This window comes from Dromiciops gliroides, chromosome 4 (assembly GCF_019393635.1).
Source record: "Dromiciops gliroides isolate mDroGli1 chromosome 4, mDroGli1.pri, whole genome shotgun sequence".
Lineage (NCBI taxonomy): Eukaryota > Metazoa > Chordata > Mammalia > Microbiotheria > Microbiotheriidae > Dromiciops > Dromiciops gliroides.
The window spans coordinates 462,049,788-462,065,925 of NC_057864.1; the positions used below are offsets into that span (position 1 = coordinate 462,049,788).

The 16,138-nt window shown below is 44.2% G+C and overlaps 1 protein-coding gene across 1 annotated transcript in view; it reads left to right on the forward strand.

Annotated features, from left to right (window-relative positions):
* Positions 1-271: 271 nt before the first annotated feature.
* SLC13A2 (solute carrier family 13 member 2) overlaps positions 272-16,138 on the forward strand; it is a 40,257-nt gene continuing 24,390 nt past the window's right edge. The window contains exon 1 of the mRNA XM_043962844.1: positions 272-373. Coding sequence (XP_043818779.1) covers positions 272-373 — 102 coding nt within the window. The remainder of the gene's footprint in view (positions 374-16,138) is intronic.

The window sequence follows — 16,138 nt, forward strand, 5'->3', positions numbered from 1 at the left end:
GAGAATATAAAAGCTTCCTTTCTCTTTTTTTTTTCTCCACCTCTCTTTACAAAGTCTTCTTGGTCACTCCGCCTTCTCTCCACCTCCTCCCCAGTCTCCTCCTCCCTCACTCCCACGAGCCTGCCCAGCGTATAAATTCTCTCACCTTCGGGATTCCAAAAACAACACCCGATTTGCCATGGTCAATGGTTAACACTTGACCAGCTTTATATAATCCCTCCCGGGCCGGGCGGTCTTCTCTTTTCAGCACCGGCCAGCTCCCTCCACCACCATGGCAAAATTGTGGCAGTTCCTATGGGCTTTTCGGAAGTATCTGATGTGTGTCCTGTTTCCAATCTTGCTGCTGCCCCTGCCCGTCCTGGTCGAAGGAAAGGTAAAAGATTTTTGCTTTCTGGGAGTGGGGCTAAGAGAGCTTGGGGGAGGAGGGGAAGTCTGGGAGAGCCCAGCTGGAGTGGGCAGAACCGGAGGACATGAGTTAGTCCACTGCTCTTTCTCCCAGCTGCCAGAAGAGGACTTCTCAGGCTGCTGTCTCTCCTGAGTTGGCTCCTCTTTTCTCAGTCTTGGCCCCTAGACACACAAACTGCGGGAATCACCTGGAGTGTGTGTAGGGGGGAGTCGGATGGAGGAGCCCTAAGATGACATAGATCTATAGTTGGAAGAGACTTCGAAGGGCCACCCCTCTCATTTTACAGATGAGGAAACTGAAGGCCAAAGATTCAGAGCTGGAAGGAACTTCAAAGGCACTGAAATCTAAGCCCTTCATTTTTTTTTTTGAGGCAATTGGGGTTAAGTGACTTGCCCAGGGTCACACAACTAGTAAGTGTCAAGGGTCTGAGGCCGGATTTGAACTCAGGTCCTCCTGAATCTAGGGCTGGTGCTCTATCCACTGTGCCACCTAGCTGCCCCGTAACCCCTTCATTTTTGAAAAATGATGACAGATTGCTTAAGTCACATTCCAGTGGCCATGCAGATGATAAGTATCTGAGGCAGAATTTGAACCTAGGTCTTCCCAATTTCAAGTACTTGCCTAAAGTCCTACTAGTAATAAGCACTAGAGGCTTAATTTGATCCCAGATTCTCTGAATCTAGTGCCAAGTGCTCTACACGGACCAACTTGTTCTCACTTTGAGGGGGAATATCTGATCCCATGAGAAGGTGTCAGCTTTCATTCTTGTGTAGGGGTGAGGGTGGGTGTCGGGGTGTGTAGCATGGTCTCCTTTTTCCTCTTGCCCAGATCTCAAACTGTGAAGAAAGTGAAAAATTGGGACAGCTAGGTGGCGCAGTAGAAAAAGCACTGGTGCGGGATTCAGGAGGACCTGAGTTCAAATCCTGCCTCAGACACTTGACACTAGCTGTGTGACCCTGGGCAAGTCACTTAACTCTCATTGCCCTGCCCCCCCCCTCCGGAAAAAAAAAAAGAAAGTGAAAAATTCAGGTTGGCTTTTGTAATGGAATTCTTATGTCCAGTCTGACAGCTAAGGTTGGGGTATCCCTGGGGCCCTTGAGGCTCCCAGACCAGAATCTGCTCAGTCCAGAAGGTACAAAAAGGCGATAGTCTCTAGCCTGACTGACATGGCATGACAGAAGTGCTAAGAGATGAGCATATCCCAGCTCTGGTCCTTCCCCCACCCCCCAAAGAACTGGGAACACAGGAGTTCAGAACAAGAACCTCCAAGGCAGAGTGAGGGACATGAAGATGAGAAGAACCAAGCCAAGGAAACCTGTTTCCTGGGCTTTGGGGAATATTGGCAGTGGGGTCAGTGGGGGCCTTCCCAGAGCTGTCTGAGCAACCCCAAAGGCCAGCTATGGGACAGTGTCCCGGCACTAAAACCTCTGCTTCCTCCTCCCCACAACCACTCAAGGACCAAGAGGGGCAGGCTCCTGCCCTGTTTAACCCTGGGAATATCAATCTCTGCTTTCCAGGGACACCTCAAAATACTCACTAGCACTGTTAGAATCCTCTTGTCAAAAATGAAGGAAACAATTCTCCCGCAGCCTCCTCAGGAATAGGGTGGCAGGCACAAGGACTCAGTTTCCCACAAGATCTAAAACCCAGCAGAGGCTGAGTTTGATTTCCTCTAAAAACAAGGGAGCCAAACTCTGGGACAAATAGTTATCACTAGATGCTGCTGGTCCAAAGCATCAGATAGAGATCTTTCTTGCTTTCACAGTCCCTTACTTCTGAACTCTGCCATTGGTCTCTAACAACCCTGGGTGCTTTACCAGGCCAGGAGTGGTTCTATTCCATTTAACAGATAAGGAAATGTCTAATTCATCAGATAAACTACCCTCCAAACCCAAACTCACTCCTGTTCCCCTAACAACCAATACTGATGACTTCCTGTCTGCAGTTACCTCTGAGATTGGCTGTCCCTGACTTCTGGAGTCCTGCCCCTAGATCCAAATCATCTACGATTCCCCAAACTGGGTCTTTCTCCTTCACTCCCTGGATCTGCTAGACTCGTCTTTCTATAACTCCAGTCACATATTCTTTCATTTTCATTCAAAAGTATATATCAGTTTTAGGTGATGGCCACTCTGCTGGCACTAGGTATACAAAGATGAGAACAGGAAAATAGGTCCCAGCCCTCAAGGGTCTACTTAGGGACGAAATTACAGGTAGCAAATAAGAAAATACAAAGCAAAAGTGGGGGAGGGGAAGAACATTGGGCATTAGTATAGTACACATACTCAGGAATGCTGGTGGACAGGTTGAGATGCACTCCTGGAGAGAAGTAGGTAGACTGTGCCTGGGGAACCAATGGGGAAGCAATAATGACACAGAGTGAGTGGATCCATGATCAAACCTGGGCTGAACACGGAGCTCATCCAATCTCACACCCAGCCATTCAAGAAGCAGTATGATTGGTGTCCTAAGTCAAGAGATCTGGGTTCAAGTCCTGGTTTGGGTACTGAGTAAGCCACTCTAAACCTCAGTTTTCTCTTTTCTAAAATAGGAGTAAAATATGGAGATTATGAGGACTGTGTGAAAATAATTATTGATAATGGATTTCTTGGGGGACCCAGAGATGAGTTTCTCAGTACTTTCTCTGCCCCCTCCCTCCTCCTCCACTCCAGTTCTTGAGAAACTTCAGCAAACTTTATTAGGGGCAAACTCAAGGGAACAAAAGAAATGGAGACCGACTCTTTTGTCTAGCTCAGTGAAGGACTGATGGGATCAAACCATACCTAGATAATGGATTTTACCTTGAACAGCTTCAGTGAGAGTTCATTTCCATTTAGACCACCCTCAAATCATGTCAACCAATGGAATTGAATGATGCTAACCAATTAGCTTAGTGACCTGCCTCATCGGAAAATTGATAAAAATCCTTGGTAGACACCATGACCTCTCTTGGCTCTCCCTCTTAGGACAGCATAGGTCTTCTGAGCTCTCTTGGGTCTCCTTGAGACCACATCTTTGGGAGCTTTTCTCTTGCTTGCACTAACTGTCATGCTAAAGCTCTCTCTCCTTGCTCACTCTACCCTGAGGCCTGAGACAATGAGAAGTTAGGGAGATTCATGGTCAATCCTTTACTGGTATGTTATATATATATATATATATGTATATATATATATATATCCCCCAAACTGATGTATAGCAATAATATTCATTTTGAAAACACAGTTCTGAATGAAATAATGGGTAGGAAGACTTTGGATACAAGGGGTTATTCTTGAACACAAGCTATGTGTAAGGTGAGAATCTGAATGGTGGAAACTTCTGATCTAACTGTCAATCAATAAGAATTTACTAAGAACCATTTGCCAGTAGGGGAGATGAGGCAGATTTGTTGGATTTTTTTATTGTTGTGGTTCAGTTGTGTCTGACTCTTTATGACCCCAACTGGGGTTTTCTTGGCAGATACTGGAGTGCTTTGCCATTTCCTTCTCCAGTTCATTTTACAGATGAGGAACTGAGGCAAACAGGGTTAAGCAACTTGCCCAGGGTCTCAGAGCTAGCAAGCATCTGAGGCAGGATTTCAACTTAGGTTTTCCTGACTCTAGGCCCAACACCCTATCCACCCGACCACCTACCTGACCCATGTTTACAAACAACTTTAATACTTGGCCATTTATGATAAGCACCATAAAGATACATGTAAATGCTATAGAAATTCATATTGAGGAAAGATCACAAGGGAATCAGACTGTTAGCACTGACTGAGACCTTCTAGGTTCTCATTTTACAAAAGGAGATACTGATCCCATCACTTTAAGCCCTGCTTATTGAGGCCAAGCCCTGTGTCCTTGCTACTAAACCATATTCATCCCTTCTGAATGGGGAGACCAAAGGAGATTATCATGAGGGGAAGGTATATTTGTCCGGGCTGTCCTTTGAAGAATTTCTGTTGGTAGGAATGATTGGGGTGGGCCAGGGATTGCAAGTAGAGGGGAACTATGTAAAAATGGTGTGGAGGTAGTCAAGCACAGGGTTGACAGCCCAGAATACAATTTAGATGCAGGATGTGGATGAGAGTTTATTCATTAAACATTTATTAAATACCTGCTGTGTGCACCTATTAGGGACAAGGATAGAAATAAAGATTAGATAAAACAGTTCGTGTCTTCATGCTTGGTTTTCTCATCTGTACAATGGGAATGAGGATAAAATGAAATTTATATATGTATACATATGTGTATATGTATACGTATGTGTATATGTATACATGCATACACATACATACATACACACATATGATATACTTTGAAAACCTTAAGATGCTATTTAGATATCAGCCTTAATTATTTCAGTAAGAGAATAAGTACTAGACCTCTGATTTCATTGGACTGAACAAAGGAATTCCAAATGAGAAAACGTTCTCTACCCATGCTAGTCAGCACCCTCTCTGAAACTGAGCATCTTAGAGGCACCCAAAGCACTGAGGGATTCAGTTGATGACTTACCCAGAGTCACACAGGTGGGAAGTGACAGAAGCAGGAACCAAACCCTGGCCATCCTGGTCCCTCTTCCCTGTGGCATAGCTGTCTCTCACTGTGACACATACACAGGTCACCATAATACACAATCTTTCCCTGATGGCCAGGAAGGAAGACAACTCCAGGCTCCTATTTCCCAGCACCTTTTATGGGAGTGATTCTCATATTTTTTGGTCTCAGGATCCCGGTATTCTCTGAATAAATTGAAGGAGGACCGGCGCTTCCCCTCACCCCCCTCCCACAAAGAGTTTTTATTATGTGGGTTGTGTGGATTTTTACTGTATTAGAAATTTAAATGTCTCTGTATTCTGAAAATAGCTTTGACCTTACAGATTCTCCCAAGTAGTGTTAGGGGACCCCAAGCATCCCTAAACCACACTGTGAGAACCACTGCTTCTCAGAAACACCCTGGGCAGGGCTGCCCCTGGCAGTGAACAGCCTTCTCACCAGCTCTGAAGTCTCCCTAGTTGCTGCATGTTCTTGGCAACTCAGAAGGGTAACATAGTGGCCTTGTGACGGCTGATGGACAGTCACTGTCAGCTAAGCCTCCAATAGGTTCACAGGATTTAGAACTTAATTGGGGGGAGGAGCACAAGCAGGTGGTACAGTGAATAGAGAGCCAGCCTGGGGTCAGGAGGTCCTAAGTTCAAATCCATCCTCAGACACTTTCTAGCTGTGAGCAAGTCACCCAACCCCAATTGCCTTAAATATCCAGGGCCATCTCCAGTCATCCTGATATGCATTTTGCCACTGGACTTAGAAGGCTCTGGAGGAGAGAGTGAGGTTGGTGACCTTGCACAGTCCTCCCTCACTTAAATCTAGTTCACTGCAATTTATGACATTACTCTGATGTCATGGTCCTCTTTGAAAACGAAGGACAAACAACAAATCCCTATCGATATATTTAGCCCTAGTCTCTTTCTTGAGCTCCAGGACCCCACCACCAGCTGCCTATGGTAAATTTCCAAATGAATGTCCCATTGGGCAGCTCAAACTCAGCATATCCAAATCAAAACTTACTATCTTCCCCTCCAACCTGTCTCCTCTTCCAGACTTCCTGTGGAGAGTACTAGCATGCCTTCCAGGCAACTCATCCCAGATTCCTCACCCTCACTCACCTCCAATAATCACATCAGGTTCCAAAGTCTGTGGATCTTATTCCCACAGGATGTCTCTGGCATCCATTCTCTTCTCTCCACCCATCCATACCACGACCTCATCACCTTGACCCTTGCAATTGTCTCCTAACTGAGGCTCCGTGCCTCAAGTCTCTCCCTTCTGCTGTGAAAACAGTATTCCTGAAGCACAGGGCTTGACTCTCCTGCTTCCCATTGCCTCTAGGATAAGAGGGGAGGTGGCGGGGGGACTTCTGTTTGGCATCCAAAGCCCTCCACAGTCTAGCTTCAGGTGACCTTTCCAGGCTTATTAATACAGGACTCCCCTTCAGCCACTTTACATTCCCATGAAACTGGTCATTCTGCTATTCCCTGTACACGATACTCCATTTCCCATCTCTGTCCCTTTGCCCATGTCTGGTTTGCACTCTTTCCTCACCTCTGACTCATTTTCCTTGAAAGTTCTAAATACTGATTCCATTACCTGCTTGTGAGGACCAAATGACATAATTTATGCAAATCATTTTAAGGGAAAGATCTGTAACCTGGAGCCTATGAACTTGTGGGTTTTTTTCTTTAATAGATGTGGTCATGCAAAACAGTTCCATATTATCCATGTTGCAAAAGAAAACACACCTTAAAAGAAGGAAGAAAGTTTTAAAAAAAAGTTGTTTTAATTTCCACTCAGAGTTCATCAGCTTTCTCTGGAGGTGGACGGCATTTGTTATCATGGGTCCCTTGGAACTGTCTTGTATCATCAGCTTAATCAGAGTAGCAAAGTCTTTCACAGTTTGTCATCCTTAGAATATTGCTGTTACTATGTGCGATTGAACTTTTGGTTTTATAAAAAAATATTTTGATACCCGCATTTTGGTATAATTTCTTTTCCTTTTCAATTCTATATATTTAATTTTATGCATTAAAAAAAAAAAACATTCTGAGGGGGCAGCTAGGTGGTGCAATGGATAAAGCTCTGGATTCAGGAGTACCTAAATTCAAATCTGGCCTCAGACACTTGACACTTACTAGCTGTGTGACCCTGGGCAAGGCACTTAACCCTAATTGCCCCACCAAAACAAAAAAAAAAACCAAACATTCTGAGGTGGGATCCATGGGCTTCACCAACTGCCCATGACACAAGAAAAAACTTAAAACTCCTATTTTAAAGGCTATAAAGCTACAAGCTGTTATAGGGAGGAACAGGGACATGGAGCCAAGAAGAACTTGGTTTTGAATCTGCTCTTAGTTCAGCCTGGGCAAGTCACTTAAATCTCTCTGAGTTGCCGTTTTCTAACCTATAAAATGGGGATGATAATAGTTTACAGGATTTTGTGAGGATCAAGTGAGATAATGTGGCAATATGCCTTGCAAACCTTAAAAGCCTTATAAACACAAACTGCAATTATTCTACCTTCATTCACTTCATGAATTTAGACAAGGCAAGTAGTAAATTTCAAGTCAGAGAATATACATTTCAATCCTGGCTCTATCATTTTTTTTCCTTCTCCAGCTCATTTTATTTTATTTTATTTTTACATATAAGGTATTTTATTTTTTCCGTTACATGTAAAGATAGTTCTCAACTTTTGTTTATACAAGCTTTACAATTTCAGATTTTTCTCCCTCCCCTCCCCTCCCTCCCCCCTCCCCTAGACAGCAGGTAATCTGATATAGGTTATATCTATATATCTATATACATATATAGATAGATATAGATATATCTATACACACACATATATATATATACACATAATAACATTAATCCTATTTCTGCATTAGTCCTATTATAAGAGAAAAAATCAGAGCAATGATGAAAAACCTCAAAATAGAAAAAAAAAAACCAACAGCACCAAAAACAAAAGAAATAGTATGGTTCATTCAGCATCTACTCCACAGTTCTTTTTTTTTTCTTGGATTTGGAGATCCTCTTCTATCATGAGTTCCCTGGAACTCTTCTGTACCATTGCATTGGTGAGAAGAATATAGTCCATCACAGTAGATCAACACTCAGTGTTGATGATACTGTGTACAGTGTTCTTCTGGTTCTGCTCATCTCACTCATCATCCTGGCTCTATCATTTGCAAGGGGCTTTGAGGTAAGTCACACTGCTGCTTCCAGTGCAGCCATTCAATGATTCTAAGCATTTAATGGAAGGCAGGAGGACCACTGATCGGGAGTTCTATAGAGGCATTCCTGAAGTAGACTAGATGGCTAAGGCTCCTTCCAGCCCCCAACCTGTGATCCTATGGTTCCAAATCATGCTGCTTCTCTCCATTTGAGTATCCTAGAATTCCCAAATGGGCAGTTGCTTAGTCCCAAGAATATGTAGGTTCTTAATAGAATTTAGAGCCAGAAGGGGTCATGTAGACTTAGATCAAAGGATCTGGGCTGGAAAGGGACTTTGGATACCCTCTAGTCCAATGCACTCATTTTACAGATGAAGAAACTGAGGCCCAGGAAGAGGAAGTTGTAAGTAGAAACAAGATTTGAACTGGGACCTCTTGATTTCCTCATCACACAGCTGGGTCTTATCTGTAAGATGAGAGGATTGAACACGAATTCAAGGGTCCCTAACCTTTTTGTGTGAGATGGATCCTTTTGGGCAGCAGTCTGGTGATGTCTATTGACTCTTTCTTTCTCAGAAAAGTGTTTTCAAGTAAAATAAAATATATGGGACTAGAAAAGAAATCGATTAGACTGAAGTACAGCCATGAAAATATTTTAAAATACAAGTTCACAGTCCCCATGTTAAAAACCCACCTGGAGGTGAGCTCAAGGGATCTTTCTAGTTCATTTCCATTCAATAAGGATTTATTAAGCTCCTTTATTTGGTATTTTTTTGGTTACTAATCCATTATGGTTTATTATGATCACAGGCCAGAAGGGGATGGAGTAGGAGGGAGGTGCTGGCACCACATCCATTGGGCCTGCCAGAGGTTGCTCAAAGCCCAAGCAGCCAAGCAGTTGTTGGAATCAGGCTCCCTAGAACCCCTGAGATCCAACACCCCCTCTTCCTTCCTTGCATTGGGGGTGGGAGAGCATCCTTCAGTCCTTCCCCAAGCCTTCTTCATCCCCTAATTTATCACTAACTTCTTCCCAGGTCCTTTCTGCTCTAAAATCTACACCTAAATCTGTTGGGTACCTTAACATGTCCTAGGCAAGTCATCTTTCAGACACTGTTTTCTCATCAGCAAAATGGGACTAATTATACTTGCCCTTTCTACTGAGAAAGGTTGTTCTTTAAGGATCAGATGAGCTAATGTGAGTGAAAATGGTTCCTACCCACATCCATCAACCAGAGCCAGTCTCTACCTGCCTAAGTTAACCATCAAACTGAGAGGCAGCCACTGGGGCATCTGGGCATTTTCTGCTGATGCTCCAGTTATTCTTGCCCTACTAATGGTTAATCACAATGTGGGTCAATTCCCACAAACCCTTCCTTCAAGAAGCACCCAGTTCATTCTTCTTTCCCTCCCCTCATCCCCCCACAGGGTTGTTCTCTCTGGAAGTCCTATTGCCTGTGTCTCAGAATTGGGGCTGGGCAGATTTCCACTCCTGTCTTTATTGGGTCTAGTGCTTTTTATAAGAAATGATGCTGTCTTCCATGGACTGTAGGATCTCTGAAGGCAGGGCCTGAGGCTCCTCAAACTTTTCTTATCTCTCTCCTATTTCCCTGGAACAGGGATTTGCCCAGAATGGGTGCTTAGAATGGCAGTCAGGGGCCATCTTGCTTCTCTTGTATTTGGGTGGTTGATGCTTAACACATTGCTGGGCACATCATCTCTGGCACACATGTGCTTTATTCAGTTACCTATTGATCTTAATGGTAGCAATATTTATGTAGGTAGCACTTTACAGTAAGAAGGACTGAAAAAATAAAATTTAATTTAAAAAAGGGCTGGAGGGAGGGAGACAATTTGTAACTCAAAATTTCGAAAGATGAGTCTTAAAAATTAAATAACTGGGGGCAGCTAGATGGCGCAGTGGATAGAGCACCGGCCCTGGAGTCAGGAGTACCTGAGTTCAAATCCGGACTCAGACACTTAACACTTACTAGCTGTGTGACCCTGGGCAAGTCACTTAACCCCAATTGCCTCACTAAAAAACAAACAAAAAAAAAATTAAATAACTGGATAAATAAACGTTTGTTGATTGATCCAATAGACTGATGGGCTTAGAAACCAGAACACCCGCCTCTACTACCTGTGAGACCCTGGTCAAGTCACTTAAGTTGTATGTGCTTCAGGACCAACTCCCTGGGATTTTTCTCCAAAATTCAGAGTTGGTGAAGGCAGTTCTACAGATCGGATCCTTCCCATGTTCCCCATGGGTTAGAAGGGACTTGAGGGGGGCAGCTAGATGGCGCAGTGGGGCAGCTAGATGGTGCAGTGGTTAAGCACCGGCCCTGGATTCAGGAGTACCTGAGTTCAAATCCGGCCTCAGACACTCGACACTTACTAGCTGTGTGACCCTGGGCAAGTCACTTAACCCCCGTTGCCTGAAAAAAAAAAAAAAAAAAAGAAAGGACTTGAGGGGTCACCTGGTTAAATCCCCTCTTGTTTCACAGATGTCAAAACTAAGTCTCAGAGATAAAGGTCACTCCTCCAATGTCACAGATGTGTGTTCAGTAGCAACAGTAAATAGGGAGTTAATGAGCATTTATCAAGCTTGTAAAAGAGAGTAACCTTGTGCAGTGACAGCACTATTGTTCTATGAGCAATTGTGAATGACTTAACTACTCTCAGCAATACAGAGATCCAAGACAATTCCAAAGGGCTAATGATGGAGCAGACTATCCACCTCCAGAGAAAGAACTGATAATGATTGAACACAGACCAAAAAAAGAGCACTTGTGGATTGAACATGTATAACCTATATCAGATTGATTGCGGTCTTGTGGAGGGGGGAGGAAAGGGAGGGAGGGAGAAAACTTTGGAACTCTAAATCTTATAAAAATGAATGTTGAAAACTACTTTTACATGTAACCGGGGAAAATGAATAAATAAATAAACAAGTAAATAAACAAATGAATGAATAGATAAATGAATAAATGGATGGATGGATGGATGAATAAATAAACAAACAAACAAACAAATGAACGAATGAATGAATGAATGAATGAATGAATGAATGAATGAATGAATAGATAAATGAATAAATGGATGGACGGACGAATAAATAAACAAACAAACAAATGAACGAATAAATAAATAAAGAGAGTAACCAACCACAGGCCCGTGCTAAAGGGGAAAGGATGGATCTGTACCTGGAATTTAAGTAGGTAGGTGGTAGGGAATGGTTGATATTTATCCAGGAAGACTCCCTGGAGGAGGTGGTCTTGAATGAAAGAAAGGAGAAGAAGGATAAGTAGCATGGTGAAAAAAAGAAATGGTTTTATAGACCAGGAAAGGTAGGGCCTAGACACAGAGAAAGGAAAGAAAGGACCAAGAGCAAAAGGGTCGATTTTGCTGGCCTAGAGAAGGTTGCTAGAGCTGAGGAGATAAGAACAGGGCCGGCCCACATTAGTTCTTCGTGGCACTCTGAAATGGACCCTTTAGAATCTTATTTTTATTAAAATTTTCTTCCAGATCTTCATTCAGTTCAAAATGACTCCTTCCTTTCTCCAACCCTGTGAACCATCAATTCGAACAAAAATTGAAAAGGAAAGAAAAAAACAGCTCAGAAAAATCAACTAATATGACAAGTGGATGTAACAATCATTATAACACTTCATACCCATAGACCCCTTCACCTGTGCAAAGAAGAGAAGGGGGTGTACTTTCTCAGCTGTTTTCTGGGACCCAGCTTAGTCATTATTATTCCACAGCTTACCTTTTCACCTTCCTTCCTTCTCTCCCTTCCTTCCTTTCTTCTTTCTTCCTTCCTTTCTTCCCTCCCTCCTTTCATTCCTCCACTTCTTCCTTCCTTTCTTCCCTCCTTCCTTCCTTTCTTCCTTCCTTCCCTCCCTCTTTCTTTCCATCTTTTTTTCCTTTGTTCTTTTCTTTCTCTGATATTTTTCTCTTCTTTTCTCTCTTTTGTTCTTTCCTTGCTTTCTTTCTCTTTCTTTTGAAGAAGTATATTTTTTATCAATAAATCAGAAAGAAAACCCACCAGATAGCAGTTCTGCCCAATTGTCATGAGTCACGCTCAGGGTGGCCAGGAGGGGGATTGTACCCCTGTAGCTAGAGACAAGGGATGCCAAGGTCCACCAAGGGGACTAGGCCTCCCTGGTGAGGTCAGGGAGGAAGTCTTCCTTTCTTAGAGCCCTCTTTTCTGGGGCTGCTCACTGGATTACAGCTTTATACCTGGAATGGATCTTAGAGACCATCTAGTTCCATCCCCCTCAATTTTATAGATGAGAAAATTGAGGTTTAGAGCATCCAATGACTTGTCCAAGGTCACACAGATAATAAGGGCTCTGAATCCCAGACCCCTTCCATTGTACAGTCAGTCAATAAACACTGAGTGCCCACTGTATACGGAGCACCAAAGCAGACAAAGGGGAGTGCGCCAGATGGAGGAGGCCTAAAAATCTGTGCCTCTGCCAGCTTAGAACGTCAGTGACGTAGTTGGGAGAAGGACAAGTCACCAATAAGTGTGTAACAAGTATGGGCTCCTCCGAGAATCACAGAACATCAGAATAAGAAAAGGCCCCTAGAGCTCATACAGACCAACCCTCTCATTGCACAGAAGAGGGAACTGAGGCCCACACAGGGGAAATGACTTGCCCAAGGTCACTCAGTGAATCAGTGGCAGAGCTGGTACTAACGCCCAGGTCTTCTGACCAATATGCTGAGAGCCTGGGATAAAACATGGGATAAAACAGTGATCAGAACAAAGATGACTTATAAACCTTAATGCATTTTCAAAATATGAGTAGTTGGCAATCAGGGAAGGCTTCTGGGAGGAAATGAGACTGGAACCAGGTCAATTCAATGAGCATTAATGCACTTAAGTGCCTACTGTGCCAGGGCAGCTAGATGGCACCATGTTGGATGGTGTGCCAGGCCCAGAGTCAGGAAGACCTGAGTTCAGATCCAGCCTCAGATACTTACTAGCTTTGTGACCCTGGGCAAGTCACTTAGCACTGTTTGCCTCAGTTTCCTTATCTGTCAAATGAGCTGAAGAATAAAATAGCAAACCACTGCAGTATCTTTGTCAAGAAAACTCCAAATGGAGGTCACAGAGAGTTGGACATGACTGAAATGACTAAACAAAGCCTACTCTATAGAATGAACCGGGCTAGATATTTAGTCAGTCAACAATCAGTGAGTGCTCACTGGATACAGAATCCTGTACTGGATTCTTTTTTTTTTTTTATTTATTTTTGTGAGGCAATTGGGGTTAAGTGACTTGCCCAGGGTCACACAGCTAGTAAGTGTTAAGTGCCTGAGGTCAGATTTGAACTCAGGTACTCCTGACTCCAGGACCAGTGCTCTATCCACTGCACCACCTAGCTGCCCCCCTGTACTGGATTCTAAGGGAGGCAGGGCAAGGAGATGGAGAAATCACAGTCCTTTAAAAAGCTTACATTCTCCTCAAGTCAGGTGGGAAACGGATACTGTAGGCATATGTTCATAAAACAAGGTCAGGAATGATGAAGGAGCTGATATCTGGGTGGAGCCTTGAGATAAGAACTGAAGTCTCAAAAGGCAAAGTGAGATGGGAGTGCTTTACCCTGGGAAGAAAGAGGAGAAAAGGGAAGTCCAGGGAGTGGGCATGTGTGGGCCAAGCAGGAAGGAAATCATATTATACATGGCTGGAAGTTGATCTCAGCCCCCCTATTACACAGATGGGGAAACTGAGGCCTCAAAGATAAGTGGCTAAATTCAGCTCTGCCAAACTGGAGCAAAAGGCAGTGGGTGCTGAGTATCAAGAGATGAGGCTGAAAAGTCTGGAAAGACCTTGAGAGCAGGAGCATATCATGGACCCCTTTGGCAGTCGGTGAAACCTACAGACCCCTTCTCAGAACAATGTTGCCTACATTCATAATTGAAGGAAATGCTACAGTTCAAGGAAAGGTTAATGAAAATAACAAGAGGTTCATAGACCTGCTGAAATCTAGCCACATTCTCCTTGCGGGGTTTATGCACCCCCAGATTAATAACCCCCTGAAGAGCTGTAGATAACTTCTACCCAAATGTGAGTCTGGAGGTCACACTGAGCTGAGCTCTAAGTCAGGGCTCCTGACTTGGCTTGGCTACTAAACAGTTGAATAGCCTCAGAGGAAATTGTTTCTCTCTGTAATGATCGACAAAATAGACAGATGGGGAAAATAGATGATAGATAAGAAGGTGGATGGATAGACAGGAAAATAAAAGATAGGGATAGATGGATAGATGAATCAGTTTGAATGGGGAGGTAGATATGAATAGATAGATAGAAAGATGGATGGAGAGGGGTAGATGATAGATTTAGATTTCCTTTTACTATCTATAAATATCTATTTCCTATCAATAGATACTATCTATTGTATTTTGTTTGTTTGTTTTTTGCAGGGGGGGGGGTGGCAGGGCAAGGAGGGTTAAGTGACTTGCCCAGGGTCACACAGCTAGTAAGTGTCAAGTGTCTGGGGCTGGATTTGAACTCAGATCTTCCTGAATCCAGGGCCAGTGCTTTATCCACTGCGCCACCTAGCTGCCCCTATCTATTGTGTTTAGATGATGGAGATATAGGTAGAGAGAGTTACATAGATAAATAAGCTGGGGCCACTAACTACAACCAGGACAGACTTTTCCTGTCCTCAGGGAGCTTACATTGGAATGGGGGAAGACTATACATGAAGGGGACCATACGTCCCCTTCCATCCTGAAGCCTCTTCTCCCAGACGTGTTATCTTGGGGGGAAGGAGAAGGGTAAGAATTTAAGAACTCCATTTTCCTGATGAGCAAACTTGAGGTTTTTAAGGGTAAAATAATTTTTCTCCTGGAAGAGAAAAAAGAGTCGCCCCCCCCCACCCCCCGCCGCCTTTGCTGCCACCCAGCCCCTCCTACCCAGCCCTCACCCCCACCTCCTTTTTCTTCTTGCCTCTGAAAGCTGAGACCTTGACAAGACTTCCTTGGGTTGAGCAGAGCAGGGTGAGGGGAAGATGTGGTCACAGAGTCCACCCGGGGCCCCTGTTCCTCTGCCTGGACTTGGCCAGGAAAGTTGATTGGGCTGAGCAGATGAGTAACTGAGCTGTTCAATCATTGCAAGGGCAATTAGAGAGATCAGCAGAATACCCCACACCCTGTGGATAGAAGACAAAGGCAAGAGTCTGAGGGAGTGGGGAACAGAGCCGGGTTCAAGGCAGCCCCACCCCAGAGGACGATGAGCACATGTAAGGATGAGGAAAAGGAGAAAGCTGGTGAGTTGACTCCTTCTGAGGCTGGGGAGAGGACACTTGGGGGACCAAGCCTGTCCATATGACCTGCCTTGGAATTGAGAATGAGTCCCTCCCCTCGCAACCAAGACTGGGGAGGAGAAGGCCTGCTCTGCTTTGTCCTCAATTCCCCACCCCCAGCCCTATTGTCCAACAGGTGGTTTGGCAGGGGGACAAACTATACTTTCCTTCTGCCAAAAAGGGCCTGGCAGGGAGGGGACTGAATTCCTACTGGGCAGCAACTATCTCATGGATTAAAAGCTCTGGCTAAGAATTCTTAGACTATTCAAGGTGTTTCTTCCCCCTACCCCCAACTATGCACCATCACTGAAATACTGGTCACAAAGTCTCTTCCCATTCCTTCCCCACCAGCCCTTCTCCTCTCACTTGTCAGAAGCTCCTAGACTATGGCTCTAAGTAGTATCCTGGGGACAAAAAACTTTGGAAAGTGTGTCATATACCCCATATGCCAATTGTTGTTATATCAATTTAGTCTGGGGTTTTCTTGGCAGAGCCACTAGAGTGGTTTGCCATTTCCTTTTCCAGCTCATTTGACAGATGAGTAACTGAGGCATACAGCATTAAGTGACATGTCCAGGGTCACACATCTAAATAAGTGTCTGAAGCTGTATTGGAGGAGTTGGGTCCTCCTGACTCCAGGGTTGGTGCTCTATCCACCTAGCTGCCCAATACTCTTGCCAGTACTTTGCAGCCTATCCC